Here is a 25914-nt window from a genome sequence, read left to right as displayed (position 1 = left end):
CTCGCACCATGTGCGGCTCATGCCGCTCCGCGCTCAGCGACGGAGACCGCCATCTTCTCTGCGCTCTCTGCCTGGGCCAGGACCACGCAGCCGTCGCGCTTTCCACGGGCGGCTGCGCTTTCTGTGAAGAGCTGCCGATGTCGACCCTGCGGGCTCGACTCGCCCTCTTCGCGGAATCTGCTCCAACTGTCCTCGGGCCGCGTAAGAAGAAACGCCGCTCGCAGCGACCACCGGAGCCCGAGACTCGAGCCAAGGCCTCGCCGGAGCCTCTCCCGCGAGCCTCGCTCTCTCCTTCTCCGCCCCCGCTTCCCGACGCGCAGCCGACGGCTCACGCCCTCGATGCCGTCGCCTCAGGGGATGAAGCGGATGATGACGCGCTACTGGACACGTGCTCACTAATGGCGTCGGACAGCGAGGAATGGTCCGGTTCTGTCCGCTCCGCCTCCTCCACCAGAGCGTCCAGCAGGACTCACGCCAGTGTGGACGCCGAGCTTCTCCGCCTCCTCACGGCAGCAGTCGAACACCTGGGCCTCGAATGGTCCCCGCCAGCGGTGACTCCGCCCAACAGACTCGACGGGTGCTTTCTGCCCGCCAGTCGACGAGCTCCAGTGTCCAGGCCAGCGCCTTTTCTGCCGGAGCTTCACGAGGAGCTTACCAAATCCTGGGACGCTCCAGTTTCGGCCAGACTCCGTTCTCCGGCCTCATCTACTCTCTCTCGCGTAGACGGAGCCAAGGAGAAAGGGTATGACCGGATCCCACCGGTCGAACCAGCGGTTGCAGCGCATCTTTGCCCCCCATCCGCGAGATGGCGCTCAAAGACTGCCCTCCCGTCCAAGGCCTGCAGGACTACTTCGGCGTTTGCCAGCCGCGCTTTCTCCGCCGCTGGGCAAGCCGCCTCAGCCCTGCACACAATGGCGGTTTTACAAGTTTTTCAAGCCGACCTCCTCAGCCAGCTCGACGAGGGAAAACTTGATAAATCTGCTTTGACCGACCTGCGCAGTGCGACGGATCTCTCTCTTCGCACGACGAAAACAGCAGCCCAAGCGATCGGACGATCTATGGCTGCGCTGACTGTCATTGAGCGCCACCTCTGGCTAACGCTAGCCGACATGGGAGAGCAAGAGCGGTCCGTTTTTCTCAACGCCCCGCTCTCACCCGCCGGCCTCTTCGGCCCCGCGGTAAGTGGCCTCGTGGACAGCTTCTCGGAAGTTCAGAAGGCGTCACAGGCCATGAACCTCTTCCTGCCCCGCCGCTCGAGCTCCGCTGCAGGCCGCTCTAAAAATCAGCCTCCTGCACGCAGTCCCACGCGGCGCCCCTCCCGACCTCCAGCATCGCAGCAGCGTCAGCGCGGCCGACCCAGGTCCCGCTCCACCAGCCAACACAGGCCGCCACCCCCGCGGGGTCCCCGGCCTAGAGTTTCGCTGAAAACCGAGCCTGCGAAATCCTCCTAGCACTCGCAAGGAGGAAAAGACGGTTGAGTCCCGCCACGGCCGGACCGCCGTCGAAGCTAACCTGTATCCCTCTGCCAGTCCCCTTGATAAAGGCTACTGCAGTAGTGTCCACCGCAGCCAACGAGCCAGTTTCTCAACTCTCTCGCCTGCACACAAACGCCGTTTTTACGGCGACCCAGATAAATCGAATAAAGAGTGTAAAATCTGGTCATCCGGCTCACGCCGTCAGTGCTATGAGTGTAGTAAACATGCCCACACCCCAGTGCTCATCACTACACACAAGCACAATCCCCCCTGTGTACCCCACAGAGTGCACTCACATAAAGCGCGCTACGGCCGCTCGAGTGTTAGCTGTAGGTCACGTGCCCACAACCCAGTGCTCACACCTACACAGTGCCCGCTCTGCCTCACACATTCGGGGACGAAAGCACTCCACCGCCGGCTGTGCGTTAATAAAGAGTCCTGTGCCCGCTATACAGCACGCACGCTCTCATGTACACACTCACGAGCCCGCCCCGCTTCCGCGCCGCGAGCCGTTGCTCAAAACGCTCTCTCACAGCGTCATTCAGCCGGCTGCCGCTATCAGCGAGCCCCCGTCTCCCCTCACTGTCACTGCGCGACTCGCGCACATACCGCCAAAGGCTCCCCGTCCCGCGCTGTGCGGCGGGCGGGACCCGGAGGCTATCCGACCCCTAGCTATGAGTGCGAATGCATGGAAAGCTATTCCGGGAATGTCGGAATGGGTATTAAACACAGTGATAAAGGGCTATTCGCTTCAATTCGCTCGCCGCCCCCCGCGTTTTCGCGCCCGGGTCGAGACACAAGTGAAAGCAGATGCAGCCCATCTGCTTCACACAGAGATAGCGAATTTACTGCACAAAGGTGCCATAGAACGGGTTCACCCTCTGGCTGCCGAGGCAGGCTTATACAGCCGCTATTTCCTCGTACCCAAGAAGGGCGGAGCGCTCAGACCTATACTAGATCTGAGATATTTGAACAAAGCGCTCGTGAAACGACCGTTCAAAATGCTCACGACCGGTCAAATCCTCGCGCAGATTCGCCCGGGGGACTGGTTCATCTCTCTCGATCTGAAAGACGCGTATTTTCAGATTCAGATTATTCCCCGTCACAGGCCATTCTTGAGATTCGCCTTCGACGGTCAGGCATATCAGTACACCGTCCTGCCGTTCGGCTTGTCCCTGGCACCCCGTACTTTTACGAAGTGCATGGACGCGGCCCTCGCACCCCTGAGATCGAAAGGGATGCGAATTCTGAACTATCTGGACGATTGGCTCATTATAGCGCAGTCAACAGAGGAACTAGTTTCTCACAAGAAAGCGCTTCTCGGTCATTTGGAAAGCCTGGGTCTTTCCGTGAACTGGGACAAGAGCTCTCTAACCCCCAGCCAGTCTATCACTTTCCTGGGTATAGATCTGGATTCGGCGGCGATGACGGCCAGACTGTCAACACAGCGCGCGCGCCGTGTTCGGCACCTCGCCGCTTCCGTTCAGGTGGGAAAAGTTTTTCCCCTAAAAACCTTTCAGAGGCTTTTGGGCCATATGGCGTCAGCCGCAGCGGTCCTGCAGCTGGGTTTACTTCGAATGCGCCCGCTTCAGTGCTGGCTAAAGTCGGAAGTGTCCCGCAAAGCATGGATTTCGGGCCGTGCACCAGTCAGAGTGACTCAGCGCTGCGTCTCAGCCCTGCAGCCCTGGCTGGCGGCCGAATGGTTTCAGCGGGGAGTGTCGATGGGGGTCATCGCACACCGCAAAGTGGTCTCGACAGATGCGTCCAACATGGGTTGGGGAGCGACTCACGAGGGCAGTCCGATTTGCGGCCGGTGGTCGAATACGGAGAAAAGCCTTCACATAAACTGTCTAGAGATGCTGGCGGTCGAGAAAGCGCTGAAGCACTTTCTACCACTCCTACGGGGACACCATGTGCTAGTCCGCTCGGACAACATGTCAGTAGTGTCTTACGTGAACCGCCAGGGCGGAATCAGATCCAGAGCCCTGCGCGCTCTCACAGAGCGCCTCCTATCCTGGGCTCAGGGCCCGCTGCGCTCCCTAAGGGCAGCTCATGTACCCGGTCGCTTCAACGACGGCCCGGACAGACTGTCCAGGGACAACGTTCCCCCAGGGGAATGGTCTCTACACCGCCAGACGGTCCAAGCGCTTTGGCATCGCTTTGGCAAAGCGGAGATCGACCTCTTCGCCGCGAGCGAGAACGCTCAGTGCCAGAGGTTTTTCTCGAAACACGAGGACGCGCTGGCCCAGACATGGCCCAGCGTTCCGCTGTATGCGTTCCCCCCGATCTCGATGCTGCCTCAAGTGCTAGCGAGGATCAGGGAGACGAACTGCGCAGCGCTCCTCATAGCCCCGCGCTGGGAAAACCAACCATGGTTTTCCGAGCTGATGAGGCTGACAGACACAGCCCCATGGCCGATCCCGGTGAGGAGAGATCTTCTCTCTCAAGCTCGAGGATCGATTCTGCATCCCCATCCAGAGCACTGGTCTCTGCATGCGTGGGAAATCAACGGATATTCGTTGATCTGCCAGAAGGGGTAATTAACACGATCACGCAGTCCAGAGCCCCCTCGACGAGGCGGCTCTATGCGTCTAAATGGTCAGTGTTTAACAAATGGTGTGTGGAAATGGGTTCTAATGCTCAGTCCTGTGGAGTCCCACAGGTATTGAACTTTCTCCAAGAGATGTTGGACGCGGGCAGGTCCCCCTCCACGCTCAAGGTTTACGTCGCGGCCATAGCAGCGTTCGCCGATTCGGCGCGCGGCCGCTCACTGGGCAGGGATGAACTCATCACCCGTTTTCTGCGAGGGGCCAGGAGGATGAACCCTCCCCGGCCCCCGTCAGTCCCTATTTGGGACCTGTCCCTGGTCCTAGAGTCCCTGAAAGTGCATCCGTTCGAGCCTTTGGACTCTGTGGAGTTGAAATACTTGACGCTTAAAACCGTTTTTCTGCTAGCTCTGGCTTCAGTCAAACGAGTGGGCGATTTGCATGCGCTGTCTGTCAGCGCGTCGTGCCTCGAGTTTGGACCTAACGACTCGTTAGCCATTCTCAAACCGAAGCACGGCTATGTCCCCAAAGTGTTAGGTACTCCCTTTAGGGCTCAAGTCATTACCCTATCGGCCCTGCCGTCATCCGGCAGTGAGGAGGGTGTCAACCGCCTTTGCCCGGTCAGGGCGTTAAGGTGTTATGTCACGCGCTCTGCAGCCTTCAGGCTCTCAGAGCAGCTTTTCGTTTCGTTTGGAGGGCGCGCTAAGGGTCGCGCCGCCTCGAAACAGACGCTATCCAGATGGATAGTGGACGCTATTGCGGCAGCATATGCGTCAAAAGACCTGCAATGTCCGTTGGGCATACGGGCTCATTCCACCAGAGGCATGGCCTCATCGTGGGCATGGTCCAGCGGGATTTCCATTCATGACATTTGTATGGCGGCGGGCTGGGCGTCCCCCTCCACTTTTGTTAGGTTTTATAACCTGGAAGTTCCCGCTCTGCAGGCGAAACTTCTGTCAGTCTAGTCGTGTTCATGTCCTGCCCATATGCGCAGGTTGTACTATTGACTAGCTTGTCTGTTGAGCTGCACGCTCAGGGTCAGTATACATAGACCGGCCTTGCCGTTCTTGCGTTCCCTAGATGTGCTTATGAACATGTGTTGGCCCGCACCGCTGGCCACCTGTTTTTCACCTCTATGCTCTTCATAGAGTCATATGTGATTGTTAGGCTCGCACGGCGTGGACAAGGGGTTCCCGCAGCGTAAGCAAGCTTACGCAATACGAGAGAACCTCTCGTAAGAGAACGATACTCGGTTACTCACGTAACCTCGGTTCTCTCTAGAGAGGGAACGAGTATTGCGTTCCCTGCCGTGCTTGAAGCCTGTAGCTCGTGTCGCTTCATTCGACAGAAAACAGAGAATATAGCCTACGAGCCTTCCTTATATATGCTCTGACGCCGCCCATTCTGGCGGGCTGTGACGCGCTAGGGCGCGCGCGCCCTCATTGGGCGTGACGTCACGCCAGGCTCACTGGTAGGCTTAAGCAGTTGCCGCGCGGCAGCCAATGAGCGCGCAGTATGCCGCTCTAGCTCAGCTGCCCGCAGCTGCACTGCGTTGACAAAAAATGAAATTAAGGATAATTTTTGGCTTCAGTATCTCGAGAAAAGAAGACTTTCCCGCAGCGTAAGCAAGCTTACGCAATACTCGTTCCCTCTCTAGAGAGAACCGAGGTTACGTGAGTAACCGAGTATCGTTTTCACAGCAAAAAAAAAAAAAACTAATTATACTAAAATGCCTTTTACTTGGTGAAAAAAAGTATAAACTATCAATCAGATGACAGAAGGCATGTGAAAGATTGTGTGCAACAGGTTTTTCAGCAGTGTTGATCATGTTGATAATTTAGAAGCCATAAATATTCATGTCTCAAATAAGATACAGTAGGTTTAGAGTTCAGCGGTTTGCTCAAGGACACGTATGGGTTATATTCCACCAGTAATCAGCAACATTCACATATACTTTGAACCAAACCGAACTCTAAAAAATAATAATACAACAATGCACAATGGTAATAAATCATTTTCTTTAATAATGAACATCATGAACAGCAAAGATGTTTTGCAAATACTTGTTTTCGTAAAACATAAAATCTCATGGAATGTTGCATGTCTCTAATCTACAGATGTCTTGAGCAGATGATAAGACTAGCATGTGGTGAGGAGTTTGCTTGAAACCCCTCTTTAGCATGGGACTCGTCTTAATCTGTATCAAGTAAACTTGAGGAGATTTCCACTCCGACTTTTTAGTAGATTGCTCATTTAAAAGTATTCTAGTGTGTTTTGATGTTTATAAATGCATTTGGGTTAAATATTCTCTGGTTAGATAAAAATTTAGAGTCGGCAATCCAAATAAGATGAGTGAGGAATTGTCCCATATTTACAGCAAGCCATATATTTCCAAAGAATTTATTTACCCAAGAATGACTAATAATGAGTCACAGTTGCTGTAGATTTAACATATGCTACATTAGTTTTATGAATACAGTGATATGAAATTATTTATAAACATATGACGTGCTCATTAACGTCACATTAAATTACATGGAGGTTCAGACAAAAAGGCAAGTGTGACTGCAATAAATCTAAGTCATTTAAGCACAGATGGAAGAGCTTGGTTCGGATCCGTGTTCTCCATGTTCTAATCCGTCTTTTTGTCCTTGACTTCCTCATCATCCGTGTACTCTGTCGGTTCTTCTCCAGGTTTAAGAAGCTTCCCAACGTAATCGTATTTCTCTGCGGAGGAACATAAAAGCGTTTACTCAACATTTAGCAATGCAAGCTCATTTTGCAACATCCCTGTAGAGGAAATCAGGGGGAGGATCCAAAAGTGTCCTTCAACTCACGTGTGAACTGGGTCTCCCACTCGCTCAGGCTCTCTTGCTGCATAGCATTGAGATCTGAAAGATCATCATGAGTTTCTTTCAAGGCCTCCTTCTCCAAACAGAACGTGGCCAGTCCTCTGGATGCATCCCTGCCCGCGAACACCCCGTAAGGGCCCTCTAAAAGTCAACAAATTAGCTCCTCACAAATATATCATCTCAGAATGCAAAACAAGTTGTATCTATTATCTTAAAGGGATAGTTCACCCAAAATTGAAAGTTTTGTCATCATTTACTCAGCCTCTTGTTGTTTCAAACCTGTGTGAGTTTCTTTCTTCTGTTAAACACAAAAGATGATATTTTGAAGAATGTTGGTAACCAGACAGTTGATGGACCCCATTGACTTCCATTACTTTCCCTACTATGGAAGTCAATGGGTGCCGTCAACTGTCTGATTATCAGCATTATTTAAAATATCTTCTTATGTGTTTAACAGAAGAAAGAAACTCACATAGGGGTTTGAAACAACATGAGGCTGAGTAAATGATGACACAATTTTCAATTTTGTGTGAACTATCCCTTTAAATGAAGCAACATTCTGGTGCTCAGTGGACATCTGAAGTATCTAGTCAACCTTTATTCGAGTTTAGTTAATTATTCACTGATAAGCAACAGTTTTTGGCATTGCAAAAGGTTAAAAAAATACTGCAGGCATCTCATTATCAAAACAACTACAATGTATACATAGCTACACTTTAAAAAGTTCGCGTGGCATCACTATCATCATGAATTTTCAGTAGGTTAGGGGTTATGACTTTGCATTTGTACTCGTTTAAAAAGTGCGACAAAGGGGCGTGTCTGAAATTAAATTCGTGCGTTTTTAATAGGTCATGATTAAAATAAAAAAACACGCCTATGTAAACATAATTCAAGAACCACGTAATTCTTATGGCACAAAATCACCTAAGATAAGTTTGCGGTAAGACCTGCGAATGAATTTGTGCCATACCTGGTCCGTAGAACTTCTTCCCTCTCGTAACATCAAACACTTTCCCGCTGATAGCCATGAGGATCCTTGGGTTTTTCAGTCCATCGTACTCTTGCAGTTCTGCTAAAGTGAAATCTCTTTTCTTTAGTTTAGGCAACGGTTCCTCAACCGGGCCAAAATCTGCAGGCTTGTCTCCACGGACGATTTTGTACAGAAGGAACAAGCAAAGACATAGCAAGCTAATGTTCAGGGGCGAAGTGAAAATTTCCTGAAAAATTCCAGAAGTTTGCTCAACATTTTCATCAGCCATTTCGTTTCTGATATTGTGCGTGAGAACATCGAGAGACTGTCGACGACCACAGCAGTGCACCAATCACAGAAGCCAAAAACACACAATGGTGCGACGCCAGCCAATCAGATTCGAGGAGGGTTTCTGGGACGTGTAGTTTTTGAGATAACTGTAATCGCGGAGCCTTCAAATAGTCATATTTAGAGAGTTTATGCTGGATTTAGTGCGTAAATAATTCGTTTTGTTTACGAATTAGAGGCTTTGCGGTTTTTATTTGTTAAATATTTTATTTTGGACGTGTTCATTGTGATTATATTGGCTGGGTTTATAAAGTTTATAAAATTGAAAGGTAGCTACCAACTCACATAGTAAATTTTGTTACACAGTAAAGTAATATTGTGGCGATAAATAATATTATCAGGTTGTTAAATTTATGTGACAAAGTTAGACTGTAAAATTTACAGTCTTTAAGTAAATTTAAAGGGATAGTTCACCCAAAAATGAAAATGTTGTCATCATTTACTCCCCCTCATGTTGTTCCAAACCTGTATGAGTTTCTTTCTTCTGTTGAACACAAAATATGATATTTTGAAGAATGTTGGTAATCAAACAGTTGACAGCACCCATTGACTTCCATAGTTTTTTTCCTAATGGGTTACCCATATTCTTTAAAATATATTATTTTGTGTCCAACAGAAGAAGGAAACTCATACAGGTTTGGAACAACGTGAGGGTCAGTAAGGAATGACAATATTTTTTTTAACAATTTTGGGTAAACTATCCCTTTAACTGGGATGTGCTGTTGTTCCGTTTGGAAGCACGTCCTCCAAACAGCAGGTGGCGGAATAGTGTGTTGAGTCGATGTTTTCATTCCTCAATGGAGGAGAGAGTGTAACGGGAAAAACAAAACACAGCAGAGGACTTAAGTCCAGTGACGTGGCCGGACCGAAGAGAAACAGGCATCAATAGGTTGGATATGTTATGGTTATCCCTTATTTATTTTAATAACAACTTCTTCCCTATAATGACTTTTATAGCGTCAAGCTTACTGGATGTTGACTAACTATTGCTGGTGAAAATTAGCTTAGCTTTAAATACAGTACAGTACAGTATTACACTTTTACAGACATATGTAATGTGTTTTATTTTGCAAGCATGTTCTCCATTATCAATTATACCGGCTATTCATGATCAACTCATCTCCAGAAGTTCACTATTGTCTATAATCTGTCTCTTGAGTCATATTTTATTCAGTATCATCTTAGTCTTCAACCTCAGGAATTTGTGATGTATGACACGTTGTGCTGTTTTTAAGGCAGTTTTGGTTTGCAATTCCATAAACTACACTGTCTTGTACTCAGTTATATATCATATAGCTGTTCTTTGCATTAGAAATGAGATATGAACAGTTTATTTGTCAATTTCAGGAGGCTGGAATGTGTTAAGATGTCTGACAGCGAAAGCTCCTCAAGTGACCGAGCAGAGAAATCGATGGATCAAGAGCCCAAAGAGCCGTCATCGACCCCCCGAGATGAGGCCTCCGCTGATGCTCAGAGTGACGCCTCTACCGATGCAACACCAACCCGAAAGACGAGGAAAAGACCAGAACAGAAACCTCCAGCAGAAGAACAGAAGAACCTAGAGACACCGCAATCGGCAGAAAGTGCTCCAAATGTAGGCTTCTATATATATATATATATATATACATACATGCACATAAACGCACACACACAGAATATTTTCCCACCAGATCTGCCTTCCATGCATATATATATATATATATATATATATATATATATATATATATATATATATATATATATATATATATATATATATATATATATATATATTCAATATTGTACAATATAGATTGTATCTCAGAAAATGTATCTGTATTTTCCCATTCATTTTCTATAGTGGTCATTTTTGACTGTGAAGATCACAAGGATATGAACTTGTTTTATTTGATTAAAATGTGATTCCCACCCAAGTGTATGCTCATTTACAAGTTCATAATTTTATTTCTGGGGCTAGAATACATTTACATGATTTAAAGTAAAAAAAAACACATTCTCATATTGTACATTGTGGTAGCCTGGTTAAAACCAGACCATTCTCAGTAGTAACTGAGTTATGGTCTGGCAAAGCTTCATTAATAACTCATTTCCAAAGGGGCGTCACCAACGGACTTCGCTCAAATGCCTCTGGGCGCAATTGGATAGACCTAAAACCAATCAGAGCGATCGTCGTCGTGTAAAGCCATATGCTGCGTCCTAAGTTACACTACGCCATAAAAGTATGTACTCTTTTTGTGAAGAAAAGGTATTTACTTTTGAATGTGTAGCAAAAAAGTAGGCAAGCTTTGGGACATACTACTTCGTCATCTTAATCGGACGGATCTGTCGCGTGCATCCCGTCATGTAAACTGCCCTGTCAATCATCTTGTCACAGTTAAAATCCTCTATTAAATCTATTTAATTTCCTACCGTTTCGGAGAGAAATGTAGTAGCACGTTCAGCTGCCAGTGGGTCTTTCATGGAGACTGTCCTCATGTGTTTGCAATTTGAATATAATTATGCATTTAAAAGTTGATGCGCTTCACCAACGGACGTCGCTCAAATGCCTCTGGGTGCAATTGGATAGACCTAAAACCAATCAGAGCGATCGTCATCGTGTAAAGCCCGCCTCAACGTTTCAGTTGGTGCCTCGATTTGGATGGATTAGAAATCGGCTTGAATGGGCTCTTTGCCAGACTACTTACAGAGCAAATCTAAATTTTCCGGAAGTTTGTCTGGGTTCTCCCAGGCTACATTGTGGCAGCACCTCTTTTCACTCTTTGCCTGAAATGCTCTGTTTTAGTTCCTGTCTTTCCGAAAAGCCCAATCTGCTCTGATTGGTCAGCTGGCCCAGTCTGTTGTGATGAATCAGACAACTTAGCCAAGCTTTGCCTTTTCTAATCATGTCCAAAAACTATTCTAAACTGATCTATTACTAAACGGTCACTTTTTCCCCCCATCAGGCCTCCACAGAGACGACTGTTTCCCAGGGAGGTTGGGGTTACTGGGGCAGCTGGGGTAAATCGATCCTCTCCACTGCTACTGCCACTGTAGCTACTGTGGGTAAGTGGCACAAGATTTTCACTTTAATACAAAAAACAGCTTAGTCTATATATCATCAACACTAATACTGTTTTTTCATTGTCTAAGGCCAAGGTTTGACTCAGGTCATTGAGAAAGCAGAGACGTCTCTTGGAATCCCAAGTCCTGAGGAGCTTTCAGCTCAAGTGGAGGAGGAAAAAACTGATGGTGATGATGTGCTCTTCATTTGACACATGAATTGGTATATGTGGGTTTACATATCCCTAGTGTTTATGATCTTTCTGCCTTCTTTCTGCAGGTTCAGACAGCAGTGAGACGAATAAAGATGAAGGGGAGAAGGCGTATGGGATGGGTGGTGCTATGGGAATGATCTCCTCTAGTAGTATGGGAATGCTGTCATCTTTAACCACTGTAGTTCAGAGTACGGTAAGAGCAAACTAAATGTATGCTAGATAATGTTAAAACTCAGTTTATTTTGAGTATCTATACTTATTTAAATGTTTTCATATTTTTGTTGTTGAATGATACCATTGATTTTTTTATTATGGAATGACACTTTTTTTGGCAGTGGTTCTCAACTCGGCAAACTTACAAGAGAGCCTCAAGACAATGATTTAAAATAAGACAAAACAAGCTTTAAATGAGTCTTAGTTTGTTAATTGGCCGTAATAGACATGCTTTAATGTTCATGAACACATTATTTTTCACGTACTGTACAATTCACTAAAGCCTTGTCTTCTTTCTTTGCGTATGCCTATGGGCGGGCATTATACTAATAGTTTATATTGTGACGTAGACTTTTAAGGAAGTAATATCTGGACTTCGATCGAGGCATTTTAGGCAGGTTTGGATCAGTGTTCTCTGTTAGATAATATTAATGGCTTTTGTGGGAGATTATGAGTTTGTAACTTTGTGGATCTTATACATGCACAAAAGCTACATTACACACTTATGAATAACATTAAAACGCATCATATGGCTCCTTTAAAATCAGATAAAACATCTGAAAATCAAGATGTTTCTTAATAATTTAGCCGCTCAACAACTGTGTTTTCCTTTGAAGAACCTGGATATATGAGGAAGCCTTAGTATGATTTCTAGACCTGGAAAAGTCATGAGTATTTTTAAAATGAATATACATTTTAAAAGTAATTTCAAGTTCTAAAATATTTTATCAGTAGAAATTGAGTTTAAAATATTTGTAAAAAAATTCTTATCCTTAAGCCTCAGCCAGTAAAATCAAATCATGACTTTTAATAAATGTATAATTAATAATAATTTATTTATTATTTTTATTATGTAATTTACAGAAACTAGTCTCATATATAAACATTTCTGAATATAAAACTTGGGCTAGGGGCCTTTAAATATTGTCATAAACAATAATAATAGGCTATTTGTTTTTATTCTATTGTAAATATATACACAAAATCTGTTTCTCCTGATCTTATGCTTAAGTGCAAATAAAAATGTATACAAATTAAAATGATAAACAAATTAAATTGTGCTTACTTATGAATTTCATTACAAAACAAAGAAAAAGAGAGACTGGAAAGTGAAGTAAAAGCAGCGTCCAGCATTTATTATTTGTATTAATTATGATTATTATATGAATAAATATTAATAAATAAAAATTATTTTAAGCATTCATTATTTTAAATGCAAATTTTGTGTATTTTATTTGATTGTCTTCTTATGCTTGTTGGCTAGGGTAAAACCGTAATAAGTGGTGGTTTGGATGCATTGGAGTTTATTGGGAAGAAGACCATGGATGTGATAGCAGAGGGAGACCCCGGCTTTAAGAAAACCAAGGGACTGATGAACAGAAACTCCACACTGTCACAGGTGCAGAGGATATGATGACTGTCTGTCCTAATCCGATGGAATATATTCATAGCAATTTCAACTCCCTGCATAAATATATGACCTTATACTTATGACCTGATTCAATTGTTCATCTCTCAAAGGTCTTAAGGGAAGCAAAGGAACGTGAGCAGCAGCAGAAAGCTGAAAACGTTTCTTCGGAAACTGACAAAAAGGCTCATTATGGGATGTTGTTTGATGAGTTTCAAGGCCTGTCCCATCTGGAGGCTTTGGAGATCCTCTCTAGAGAGAGTGAAGCTAAGGTCAATAGAATTTTTTTTTTTTTTTTTACAAATTCAAACAATGATAGAGTTTAAAATGGTGAAGGATTTGAATGCTGGTGTGTTGTTTTTGCGCAGGTGAAATCTGTGCTGACCACTCTGTCCGGTGAAGAGTTGGCTAAACTGAGAGAGGAACTACAAGACATCAAAGAGCCTTTTTCCCTCATGGAGTTTGACGATGAGGTGGAGGATGACATGAAAGGTAAAAAGTACAATGGATACAAAGTTAAAGTAAAAAAATATAATATATTAAAGGGGAGCTATTATGCCCTTTTTCGAAATCTTGATTTTGTTTTTGGAGTCTACTAGAATAGGTTTTCATGCCAGAATGTTCAAAACACATTATTTTTCACATATTTGAAATTGTTGCAATACCTCTCTTCCCAGTCTGTCAGGAACACACCCTGTTTAGTTCCTGTCTCTACAAAGCCCTTCCTTTAGTAAAGCGCAGTGTGCTCTGATTGGTCGGCTGGACCAGTGTGTTCCAATTGGTCAAACGCTTCGAACATGTTTCAGAAATGTCGCCCCCATTAACATAACCGCAACCAAGCCTCGTCCCTTTATTTTCCCTTTATTGTCCCTTTATAGGGAATTATTAAAGTGAGAAATATTATGATTTGTGCGTTCCCAGAAGAAAACTAAAGACTACAATCAGGGTGTTTCAGGGAGTTCAGAGAGAGTGCGCAGCTGCGCACCAATATAGAGAATAACTCCCTTTGGAGTGATTTTGTGCCTTGTAACTTTGCAGACATTTTTCCATGCTCAAACAGCAACATTACACACTAAATAAAGCTGAAAATAATATACATGTGTGTATACATATATATATATATGTACATGTACAGTATGTGTGTATATATATGTATATGTATATATATTTATATATATGCATGCATAATTGGACCCCTTTAACACTTTCTGCAATTTCGGATTCAGTAAATAAATAACAAATTGTTGTTGTGCACATAAAGAAAATAAATCTTCATTTTTATCCTCAGGTGATGATGGAGAGGATTTTGTGAAGGAACTGACAGATGTTCTTGAAAGATTACAGATCTCCACATCAGCAGACAAACTAAGCAAGGTATTACCTGAGCGTCTCTTCGTAATTGTAATCTTCAAGTATTTTGTGTGTCCGATTATTTACTATTACTCATATCCACTCAGGCCAGAAGAAACGCATTCAACCATATAACAAACATGAAGCTACAAAGTGAAAGCACACGGCAAGAAGAAGAAGAAGAGGAGAAAGAACAGGAAACGCCAGTGACAAAATACAGCGTTGAGGTCTTCAACTTTTGTTATGAGGCCTAAAATGAACTAAATGTCTTTCATTAAGTAATGTATCTTTGTATTGGGTTTTGACAATTCAAGTTACTCTTTTTCATAGGACGCCCATTTGTTTTCCATTACAAGTCTGGCCGAGTTCACAGCCAGATCCATAGAGCAGTTCCAGAAAACCGCTGAAATGCTGCTTCACTGTAACACTGAGGAGGCCACGGCCGCGGAGCAAGCCAAAGTCTTATCGCAGTGAGTTATCTTGTTGCAAAAAATTGTGCAAAATTGGTATTTGGAGAAATTAAAATCATAATGTGTTTCACTTTCAGAGTTACTATTGTTATTTGTAAGGAGGTATCACTAATATCCAAAAAGTACACGTCATGCTTGACTACCATTGGGGTAAGACGCTTCACCTCTCATTGTCCAGTCTGGAGATCTATAATATTGTTTATGGTCATTATAATAATATTAGTAGAGTTTTAAAGGAAAAAAGCATTTGGAAAAAATACTGTAAAAAAAATATTTTTTAGCATATCCTATTTTATTATATATTTATTGTAATATTCCCAATATATATTCAAATTCCATGTCGAAATGTTTGTTTTTCAGGCAAATGAAAAGGGAGAAGTTCTCAATCCACTGATTACCAGCGTTTTTCTGGAGGTTTGTCTCTATGTCTGCCCCGTTTGTCTTTTCATCATGTTAAAGGTAGGGTAGGTAATTTTGGAGAGGCTAGCAATAGTGAGCTAGCTTTGAAAGCATGAGATCCGACCCTCCCTTCAGAGCGTCTCCAAAGCCACGCCTTCTTCAAAACACATGAATGCGTACAGCAGGGAGCAAACAAAAACGTCACGAGAGACGGCGTTAAACTACCTCATGTCTCAAAGCACATAACATTACAATGATAATGAACAAACAACTTGTTTTTTTTCAGCAAGTTGGACGAACATTTTCTGGTCCTACGCCTTCTACAAACGATATATACACTCACCTAAAGGATTATTAGGAACACCTGTTCAATTTCTCATTAATGCAATTATCTAATCAACCAATCACATGGCAGTTGCTTCAATGCATTTAGGGGTGTGGTCCTGGTCAAGACAATCTCCTGAACTCCAAACTGAATGTCAGAATGGGAAAGAAAGGTGATTTAAGCAATTTTGAGCGTGGCATGGTTGTTGGTGCCAAACGGGCCGGTCTGAGTATTTCACAATCTGCTCAGTTACTGGGATTTTTACGCACCTAGAACCATTTCTAGGGTTTACAAAGAATGGTGTGAAAAGGGAAAAACATCCAGTATGCGGCAGTCCTGTGGGCGAAAATGCCTTGTTGATGCTAGAGGTCAGAGGAGAATGGGCCGACTGATTCAAGCTGATAGAAGAGCAACTTTGACTGAAATAACCACTCGTTAAAACCGAGGAATGCAGCAAAGCATTTGTGAAGCCACAACATGCACAACCTTGAGGCGGATGGGCTACAACAGCAGAAGACCCCACCGGGTACCTCTCATCTCCACTACAAATAGGAAAAAGAGGCTACAATTTGCATGAGCTCACCAAAATTGGACAGTTGAAGACTGGAAAAATGTTGCCTGGTCTGATGAGTCTCGATTTCTGTTGAGACATTCAGATGGTAGAGTCAGAATTTGGCGTAAACAGAATGAGAACATGGATCCATCATGCCTTGTTACTACTGTGCAGACTGGTGGTGGTGGTGTAATGGTGTGGGGGATGCTTTCTTGGCACACTTTAGGCCCCTTAGTGCCAATTGGGCATCGTTTAAATGCCACGGCCTACCTGAGCATTGTTTCTGACCATGTCCATCCCTTTATGACCACCATGTACCCATCCTCTGATGGCTACTTCCAGCAGGATAATGCACAATGACACAAAGCTCGAATCATTTCAAATTGTTTTCTTGAACATGACAATGAGTTCACTGTACTAAAACGGCCCCCACAGTCACCAGATCTCAACCCAATAGAGCATCTTTGGGATGTGGTGGAACGGGAGCTTCGTGCCCTGGATGTGCATCCCACAAATCTCCATCAACTGCAAGATGCTATCCTATCAATATGGGCCAACATTTCTAAAGAATGCTTCCAGCACCTTGTTGAATCAATGCCACATAGAATTAAGGCAGTTCTGAAGGCGAAAGGGGGTCAAACACAGTATTAGTATGGTGTTCCTAATAATCCTTTAGGTGAGTGTACATGTAAATACATTTAGACCAATTAACTTAGTGATTGCTGTCAGGATGTGAAGAGACTTTCAGCCATAACAAAAAAATGTTTCTTTAACAAAACACCTGCCCTGCCTTTAAAGCTAAATAATAATAAAAAAGACATTTGCAGATGCAAGTCTTGCATGTTGATATTTTCATGTTTGCACAGGGGTAGTAAAATCTTCTTTGACTTTATTTTCCATTTTAAGGCGTCAAACAGTGCATCATATATCCAGGATGCGTTCCAGCTCCTCATGCCAGTGCTGGAAGTGTCTCACATTCAGAGGACAGTGGAGTCGGCACAGTGAGAAACACTCAGAAACGCCAGACATGCAACATCATATCATGGAAGTAAAATAATGTGCGGTTTGCATTCAGGTAGACATGGTAAGAATATGACGACATACTGTAAAAAGTGCACAGCTTTATGGTTGATTGTTGGCTTTTTTCCTATATCGGTATATATTTTGAATAGACTGTGTCATAAAGCTCTAAATGTATTATGAAATGAATAGAAATCATCTTTTTAAAATCTTAAGAATTTGGGGCGTTCATCTGTTTTCAAATAATTATGCAAGTCATATCAGTATTAATGTTAATATATCAGTTATCTTTTAAATAAACAAATGTTACTTGTCTTCTGGATTATAGAAAACATTTTAATTGATTTAAAAAAAAAATGCAATTTATACACTACATATAGAGTATGCTAGGTAACATGTTTTTCTTAATGTAAATGAATAAAATATTATAAATCTTATATTTTTCTGGGGGTCTGACCCATCATAAATGAAAAGAAACTAGTGTGAAGAGTATTACTGGTCTTTACTTCCACTGGAGGGCGCTGGCACATTTAACTTCCCAATGAAAATATCATAATAATAACAGTACAGTACAGAACTGTACCGTGAAATTGTCGGTCTGTGTAAAAAATAAACAGCAAGTAGATGCATTTTTTGTAAGGTCAATGACCACGCAAATAATAGACAGTGAGTGTAATAATATTTAATGTGAAAATCAAGACATGCATACATCAAAGAGAGAAACAGAAACAGTGCTACGAGGGTGAAGGAGGTGAGGAAGCAGTAATGTTCAGTTGCTCCAGTTTTTCCGTTAAAGACACTTCTGCGTCTTCTGTGCTTTCCGTAAGAGGCTCCAGATACTGCTTCCCAGCGACCCTCTTCCCCGTGAGGGGGTCCACCACCTGCCCAACTTTATACACAACCTCGGACAGTTCATGTTTGACATGTTTGGACCTCTTCTCCGGCAAGGCCTTCAACAAAACAACATCCCCAACTGTGCACTGCTCCAAAGCATCATGGGCGAAGTAGGTCTTCCTCTTGTTGTAGTACTTGGAAAGGAGAAAGTGAATATACATAAGGGCCATTTTGGGTAACAAACCAAAAGTTAGTATTTTCAAATAACGCGTCATTATTTTAAGACAAACATAAGTCCTGCGGTTGTCTTTGTCAGATACGTATATTTTGTAGCAAAATATCAGAATCAATACCTTGAGCAGGTAAGGATCGAGCACAAGCCTGGTCACTCGAACCTTCGCCGTCTTCTTCATCTTGGTTCCGATTACTTGACCAATGATCCATTTCGCATGGACCGATGTTTGACGCGCGGACATGCCGTTTGAGGCTTTCAGTCCCCCTGAAATGTGGTAAATGTTCACGTTAAACGCACTTGCAGTCGGATAATCAGCTTCTAGCTCTAAGCTAACCGGTTTGCACACATTTGTTTTACCGAGGCCAAGTTTCCATTTCACAACAACAGGCTGTTCTGTGTGTAACGTTATGTTAGATAAAGGTGTGCATAATACACTTACCGGATTCACTTTAAAGGTAAATTAAAGGTAATGTAAAGGTCAAAAACTCATGAAAACATTCCGCATGCGTCTGAATGTCAAGGCTCGTGGCTCATGTTGATGACGTAGTACGGTACCAAAGTGTCAAATGCTGCAAGCATATCATGAAACGGATGATTTATTTTAACCCCTTAAGACCCTGCGGTCATTGGAATGGACATTACATGTTTTTTTGTTTAAACTAATAAAATGTTAAGGTATATATATATATACAGTGTTGGGAAAGTTCACTTTCTACATGAACTAGTTCAAAGTTCAGTTCACACATTTTAAAATGAACTAGTTCAGTTCATAGTTCATACTCAAAATTTTGAACTAAGTTCACAGTTCTTTTTTTCCATATGTTGCTGCGAGATGTTATTTTTCAAAATGATTGCCACAGCCTATATAGAACCACAGACAATTATTTTATCAGTTTTAACTGTATATGTTTATATATTCAAAAGAACAGCATTTATTGAAATCTAAAGCTTTTGTAACATTAAACACTACCGTTCAAAAGTTTGGGGTAGTAAGAATTTTTATTTTATTTTTGGGGGAAAGAAATAAAATAAATCAATACTTTTATTCATCAAGGATGAGTTAAACTGATCAAAAGTTACAGTAAAGACATTTATAATGTTAGAAAATATTCTATTATAAATAAATACTGTTCTTTTGAACTTTCTATTCATCAAAGAATTTTGAAAAAGAAATTGTACACAACTGTTTTAAACATTGATAATAATAATGAATGTTTCTTGAGCATCAAATCATCATATTAGAATGATTTTCTCATGTGACACTGAAGACTGGAGTAATGATGTTGAAAATTCAGCTTTCATCTGAGGAATAAATTACATTTAAGAAAAATGTGTAATTTATATATAAAAAAATTATATTTATATATAATATTAATTATATATAAATATATACAGTATATGTATGCAAATATTTCTTAAATATATACATGCATGTGTGTGTATTTATATGTACAAAATAATTATACAGAGTACACACACATATATTATGTAAACACATACTTTTATTTTGGATGCGATTAATAGCGATTAATCTTTTGACAGCCCTAATATATATATATATATATATATATATATATATATATATATATATATATATATATATATATATATATATGAAGAGTTCAGATGCAAAAGCCTCTAAGTGCCATTTGTAATTTTCAAAATCTTCATAGTTCATAAACTCTAGTTCATGAGAATGGTTAAAATGTGAGGTTTTTTTTGTTGCTTCAGGCTTGGTGTCCATTGTAGAGGACATGTAGAAAATCTAATAAAAAATTAGTTGGCAAAATTTGAGTTTTTTAGATTCATTTCTACATTGAAGAAGAGCAAATATCAAGAAGGTAAAAAAATAGGGGAGAAAATCAGACAAAAAACTAGAAAATGAGATAACATCATTAAAATATTATACAATATTATTTATTATTATTAATATTATGCATTGGGAAATATACAATACATATGATTATTTTTCAAAACATTATCTTTTACATAAGAACATATTTGTCAAGTGTTGCAATGTTACATGATAAACAAAAATGTATCACACACAAAAAAAAAATAGTTTTTGAAAATTGTAAAATTAAATGTATAGTTTGAATATATTTAATTGATTTAATATGTTATTATCATATATTTTACTTTTTCTTATAATCATCATTATTACACAAAATACAGTACAAAGCAATGCCATTTTTATGCTCACACCTTCCATCATGCTGATGTGTGTATAACAGTAACGTCACCCTTTTACAAACTAAAAGACTTAATTTGTAAAGTTCGCCTTGCACACAGCAAAGTTTATAGCAGCAAAGTGCTTTGTGTATAGCGGTCCAACTCCCATTTGAACTATTTGGACTGTTGATCCAAATGGCATTGAGTCAAGACTCAGAGAAAAGGCATTTATAAAATAAGAAAGATCTGTCTAAAATAGGGGAACAGATCATGGCATACCCTAATGTGTGTTCGACAGTGTAAGAAAAAGAAATCAGCTTGTCCCTGGGTGGGAACTGGATGAGGGCCAGTGCAGTCCAATCTGGTATTAATCAGAACCACACAGAAAACATGGCTTGTTTCTATGCGATTCCCATTTAAGGCAGTGCAGTGGGAGTTTTAGTGGACGGCCTGCACACCATCCGTCTGCAATGCACTTGCACATTCAGGAACATGTAATACATCAGTCAATATACTGACTGACCAGTCTGTTTCATTTCAGACCTTATAGATTTAAACAAATGTACCCTGCGGACACGACACATTTATTTAATGTCAAGCTCATAGTACATCAGTGCCAGCCTACAACACTGATTTCCAAAAAGCCATGAAGCATTCTGTAAATACAGCGTCACTTTGCTATCAGCGAACTTTAACGTCTCTCCATCATCTCTGCTTCTGCTTAATGTTTTTTTTTCCCCTATCTAAATCACTGCTCGTCTGTGTGGCCTTTACTCTAGTTCACTGTTCTTCTGACAGCAACAGTGAGGCTTATTGGAGATAAGAAGAGAGGAAGGGAAAGGTCGGAATCACAGGAAACAATCCTCATGCTAGTGTGAAAGAGGCGATGACTCACGCGGCCCAGTTTATTTTCTCTGGAGATTCGAATGTGACTTATGAATATTTTCCCTGAAGAAACGAAAAGTAAATTTAAACACACTTGAGTGATGAACGAGATCGCTGTCACCGTATTCCTGTTTTGCGCTCTGTTTTGTTGAATGTTATTGTATGAGCTCGGCGTCAGAGCGGTTACATGATGGCTGAAAGGAAAAGACAGCAGTTCGTTATATATGTGCTCATAAAGGACCACACAACTTTATGAATCACTGTTGTGTTTTTCATGCAAGTGTGAGTTTTTGTTACCGGTTATTGGGACAATGCTGATTTAATTCTATTTTCATGAAAGTCACCATGAAATCAAAATTAACCTTTTTTTTTATTACTGTGCCCTCATAATCTCACTGTAAAAAATGATCGTGATTTTAACAGTAAAAGACTGTAAAAATGCTACAGTGAAAAACTGTTAATTGGTTAACAGAAAGTTTCCGTACTATATACGGTAAATAACTGTGATAGATCTAATGGTACATTTAATGTCATTTTACTGTAAAATACCGTTAAATTTACAGTTTTTGGAAGTAAAAACGAACAAGTCATTGTATAATTTACAGTGAAAAAACGTAAATTGACATTCCCTGCGTGACACATCACATTTGATGTATTTTTGTTCAAATAACTATGTTTCTTCATAGTTTTCTTAGTTTTTTTATAATCGGTTATGTACATTAGGGGTTTATGTTACATTTAATGTTGTTAAATTAATGTTTATTGTATTTTTTAAATTTCAGGTGTGTTACCATGATGGTGTTTAATGTTTGTGTGAATGACACTGTGCACCTTCTGTATATATTAAAGATTACTTTCTTGTAGAAGAACTACTTGTGATGAGCTTTGATTACTCATGCAACTCTCATTACTGCTGAGATTGTTGGTTTGTCAGTGTAATACTACGGAATAAAACAGGTATTAAAGGGATAGTTCACTTTGAAATTAAATTTTGGTATGTTTTAGCTTACCTCAAGGGCATCCAAGATGTAGGTGTCTTTTTTTCCGCAGTAGTTTCAATTTTGATATTTTTAGGTCAAATCGTTCTTGTCCGTCAGTCGTATAATGCAGGTCTATGGTCACTGTCTCAAAGAGCATGCACAGAGTCCAAATTAAAACAATTCCCCGTCGTCCAAATTAAACAATTCCCCATCGTAAGTACACATTGATGGCCTAAGACACGAAACGAGCGGTTTGTGTGAGAAAATGATCTGTCCAAGTGATCTGAGGGCGCGGGCGGGTATAGATATATACACTAGATGTCGCCTTGGCTACAGTTTCGTTCCAATGAACTGCAGTAGCGAAGGCGACATCTATGTATATATCTATACCCGCCCGCGCCCTCAGATCACTTGGACGCGGCTGTGTTCAAGAGGTAACAACGATATAAATACTGTTCGTTTTCTCACACAAACCGCTCGTTTCGTGTCTTAGGCCATCAATGTGTACTTACGATGGGGAATTGTTTAATTTGGACGACGGGGAATTGTTTTAATTTGGACTCTGTGCATGCTCTTTGAGACAGTGACCATAGACCTGCATTATACGACTGACAGACAAGAACGATTTGACCTAAAAATATCAAAATTGAAACTACTGCGGGAAAAAAGACACCTACATCTTGGATGCCCTTGAGGTAAGCTAAAACATACCAAAATTTAATTTCAAAGTGAACTATCCCTTTAATACTTCAATAGGTCGTATAACATTATATCATATTGCTGAAATCAGCTGCCAGTTTTTTCCGTAAAAACAACGGGATTTTTTTTACAGTGAGCTGTACTTAAAATAACTTCACCTCCCTCTTGCAATGATGTGTTTACTGGCGTGTGGGCGGGGCAACCTGTCACTCACATGAGATCGACCAATAGCAAACTACAACCATCCAATCAATGGACAAAATCAAGTCCCGCCCTACGTTTTTTCTTTTTCTTCAATAGGGAAGACTATCACAAAGTTACTTTAAAGCCATCTTGAAATCAAAACTGAAAAAATCTCATTTCTATGGAATATTGCAGTGTATTATAAAAAATGAATGGCAACGTTTTGATCATTTAGAAATGAGTGTATCAAATATGATACAGTAGGCTTTAAAGGGTTAAGTGATTCATAATGCTACAGCTGAAAGTCTATTCGAATCATTTGTCATATTGTTTAGAGTTTCTGCTTTAACAACCATGTTTCTACTAATCGTTTCACACAGTACAAATGTATTTCTAATAGCTTTTCCTCATTGCTTCAATGAGTCGACTCTTCATTATTCTGATAAATGGCTTGTGTGTTTTTATGGCAGATGCTCCAGTGTAATGTCTGTTGCAAGCTGATGTCAGTGTCCCTTGAAAACAAACATGAGATCACTATGGAAATACCGTCAGACTAGAAGAGGAAAGTCATTCATTAATTACTGCAATAATATTTTTGCCCACTTGAATCACCGTGCAGGTCACGGCCCATAAAAGGTCGACTCTTGTGCCACACCTGCGACAACAACACCTGCTTTTTTCATGCAACACGCAGATCACGCTAAATACATTTGAAGAATGCAAAAGACATATTAATAATGCACAGTTGGCCGACGCATGTGGGAAAAATCTACCAAGAATGAAGCTCTCGGTCTTGGTATCCTTGGGGAAAAGGGAACAGCAATGGAGCAAAATACACACACACACACACACACACACACAAGACAAACAGTCTCAACTAGCTGGGGCAATAGTGAGGTGTATTGTGAGGACATATCCCAGAAAGCCCGTGTGGCAGCAGACGTACGGTCCGGTCCAACTCTTGTCATGCTGTTTACGTAAACACGACGTTTCAATTCTGCCATTCACAGCGCCTTCTGCAAACAGAACCTGAAAACATATTAGACTTTTGTTTATCTGAAACTCTGTTTGGCAATGATTTTCTTCTCCCGCGCTGAATTGCCGGGTTTGACCTTGTCTTTTTCTTTCTCTAAACATTAGGTCATGGCCTGCTTAGCTTGTGTAGCTTGGCATTGTCATTATCATGCAAACTGATGTCATTGCTACTATAGATGACATCGATGAATTGTTTAAGTGTCCAGTATAGCCCGACAAAGGAATTGACTCAACCAATGGTGTGAGTTTGGGGGCGGGACAATCTGTTTGGTTGACCAATGAGACATGGGAAGATACGATCAGGAAAAATGTCAGCTTCAAGGCATGCATTACTATTACTGTTAATATCCGCTTTGTGCTGTAGACATGAATGATACCTCAGATCGTGCAGCTTGTTAAGGAGAGGGGTGTTCTGTGTCTCTGTTACTTTTCTAAGTGATGAGACTTTTCCTGAAAGTCTTTTTCACCTGAGAGATAATGAAAAATCCCATTAGAAGTAGGGATTTGAGTCATATCTAGATGGGAATATCTTGCTGTAAACCCTAACGCTCAAAATACTTAATTAGTTTGAGTAGGACAAACTTAAATTAAACTAATTAGTTCAGTCAAATGAACTTTTATGAGTATTTAGCACTTTCTTTTTCTTTCAAGTTCACAGAACTGATATATTTTAAGTAAACTGAACTGTTTCATTGTTTTGAGTTTTATGAAATTATTTATTTTAATTTAAACAAACTTAAGTTTAACTGAAACGGCTGGGATGTCTATTTCCCAGCATGCTTTGCCGATGGCACTTGAATGGGAGAGTAAATGCTAAAATTAAGTGTAATATAATGTTTTTTTTATGATTAATGTTAAGTGGGAGATTGAGTATTGATTAATGTTTTGTTATGCTAATTTAGAAGAATTTCTGTTTATGTTGGTTTTAGGATAGTTACCATCATGGTGACAAGTGGTGCATGCGGCTTGATATGAGAGCAAATAAAATCTTTATATTGTTGCACTCATGCAGCAAGTGCTGTATAACATACTATTGTTAGCATACTAGCTTGTTAAAACTATAAGTTAATACTAATGAAAGTGTTCACATTGAGATTACATTAAGGTTTTAAGTTAAATGTATGAAATAGTGTACTCTGATTTTAATTGTTCTTAACTTGCAATTAAAATGAATATTTATTAACACAACGTCTCGGTCACACGACCTTCATCAGTTCTTTATCTGCTGAAACGACCTACCTAATTGGTCTTGTTATCCTACGCACCTATCACCTGCAGGTGTGCGATGGAGTTTGTTCACTAATTGTTCTTAACTTGAAATGTTTAATTGTTCTTAACTTGAAATGTTTAATTGTTCTTAACTTGAAATGTTTAAGTACATACTTAAAATCTGCCAGTTCTGCTTACTTAATCTTTGAATTTCAAAACTTAAAAAATTGAGGCAATCGACTGCCTTAATTTTTTTGAGTTCTGCTAACTTATTCAGGTTTACAGTGTGGGGGTGAGTTGTATTCAGCAACCACCAGTCCCACTTTATATTTTAACTACTATAGACTAACATTTAAATTAATAATTTGATACAATGCACGTACATGTACATGTTTTTACATTGTAAAAATGTCTGCATGTAATTACAACTGTAATAAATTTCTGTAATGACATCTATAATTGCACTGTTGACCCTTCCCTTACACTTAACCCACACTTA

At 41.2% G+C, this 25914-nt stretch overlaps 3 protein-coding genes across 3 annotated transcripts; 1 reads left to right on the top strand and 2 right to left on the bottom strand.

Annotated features, from left to right (window-relative positions):
• Positions 1-6022: 6022 nt before the first annotated feature.
• pgrmc1 (progesterone receptor membrane component 1) lies at positions 6023-8187 on the bottom strand. Its single transcript, XM_081390931.1, has 3 exons — positions 7844-8187; positions 6859-7014; positions 6023-6748 (listed from the first exon to the last, which is right to left on the bottom strand). The coding sequence occupies exons 1-3, from the start codon at positions 8130-8132 to the stop codon at positions 6654-6656; spliced, it is 540 nt and encodes a 179-aa protein (XP_081247057.1). The 5' UTR covers positions 8133-8187; the 3' UTR covers positions 6023-6653.
• A 754-nt stretch (positions 8188-8941) lies between these two features.
• On the top strand, positions 8942-17811 carry fam114a2 (family with sequence similarity 114 member A2). The gene is made up of 14 exons (XM_081390928.1): positions 8942-9080; positions 9539-9785; positions 11134-11233; positions 11321-11419; positions 11511-11638; positions 12923-13057; positions 13180-13338; positions 13435-13558; positions 14355-14440; positions 14524-14643; positions 14747-14886; positions 14964-15036; positions 15247-15300; positions 17070-17811. Exons 2-14 carry the CDS (start codon positions 9558-9560, stop codon positions 17166-17168), a joined length of 1545 nt encoding a protein of 514 aa, XP_081247054.1. The 5' UTR covers positions 8942-9080; positions 9539-9557; the 3' UTR covers positions 17169-17811.
• Positions 17812-17849: 38 nt separating this feature from the next.
• On the bottom strand, positions 17850-18825 carry mrps17 (mitochondrial ribosomal protein S17). Its single transcript, XM_081390930.1, has 3 exons — positions 18692-18825; positions 18371-18516; positions 17850-18211 (listed from the first exon to the last, which is right to left on the bottom strand). Exons 2-3 carry the CDS (start codon positions 18491-18493, stop codon positions 17918-17920), a joined length of 417 nt encoding a protein of 138 aa, XP_081247056.1. The 5' UTR covers positions 18494-18516; positions 18692-18825; the 3' UTR covers positions 17850-17917.
• Positions 18826-25914: the final 7089 nt, after the last annotated feature.

The sequence above is a fragment of the Scardinius erythrophthalmus genome (genome assembly GCF_964197995.2).
Source record: "Scardinius erythrophthalmus genome assembly, chromosome: 17".
NCBI lineage: Eukaryota > Metazoa > Chordata > Actinopteri > Cypriniformes > Leuciscidae > Scardinius > Scardinius erythrophthalmus.
The sequence above is the reverse complement of the archived record's forward strand: the minus strand, read 5'-3'. Positions and strand labels throughout refer to the sequence as shown.

Bases quoted from the DNA above. Each gene is read 5' to 3' on its own strand.
- fam114a2 (XM_081390928.1), top strand. From the start codon at position 9,558: ATGTCTGACAGCGAAAGCTCCTCAAGTGACCGAGCAGAGAAATCGATG. The intron at 11,234-11,320 runs GTAAGTGGCACA...TCATTGTCTAAG, and splicing joins TGCCACTGTAGCTACTGTGG to GCCAAGGTTTGACTCAGGTC. The intron at 11,420-11,510 runs GTGATGATGTGC...TTCTTTCTGCAG, and splicing joins GGAGGAGGAAAAAACTGATG to GTTCAGACAGCAGTGAGACG.
- pgrmc1 (XM_081390931.1), bottom strand. From the start codon at position 8,132: ATGGCTGATGAAAATGTTGAGCAAACTTCTGGAATTTTTCAGGAAATT. The intron at 7,015-7,843 runs GTATGGCACAAA...GTTGACTTTTAG, and splicing joins GAAGAAGTTCTACGGACCAG to AGGGCCCTTACGGGGTGTTC. The intron at 6,749-6,858 runs GTGAGTTGAAGG...GTTCCTCCGCAG, and splicing joins GTGGGAGACCCAGTTCACAC to AGAAATACGATTACGTTGGG.
- mrps17 (XM_081390930.1), bottom strand. From the start codon at position 18,493: ATGTCCGCGCGTCAAACATCGGTCCATGCGAAATGGATCATTGGTCAA. The intron at 18,212-18,370 runs GTATTGATTCTG...CTCCTTTCCAAG, and splicing joins TCGATCCTTACCTGCTCAAG to TACTACAACAAGAGGAAGAC.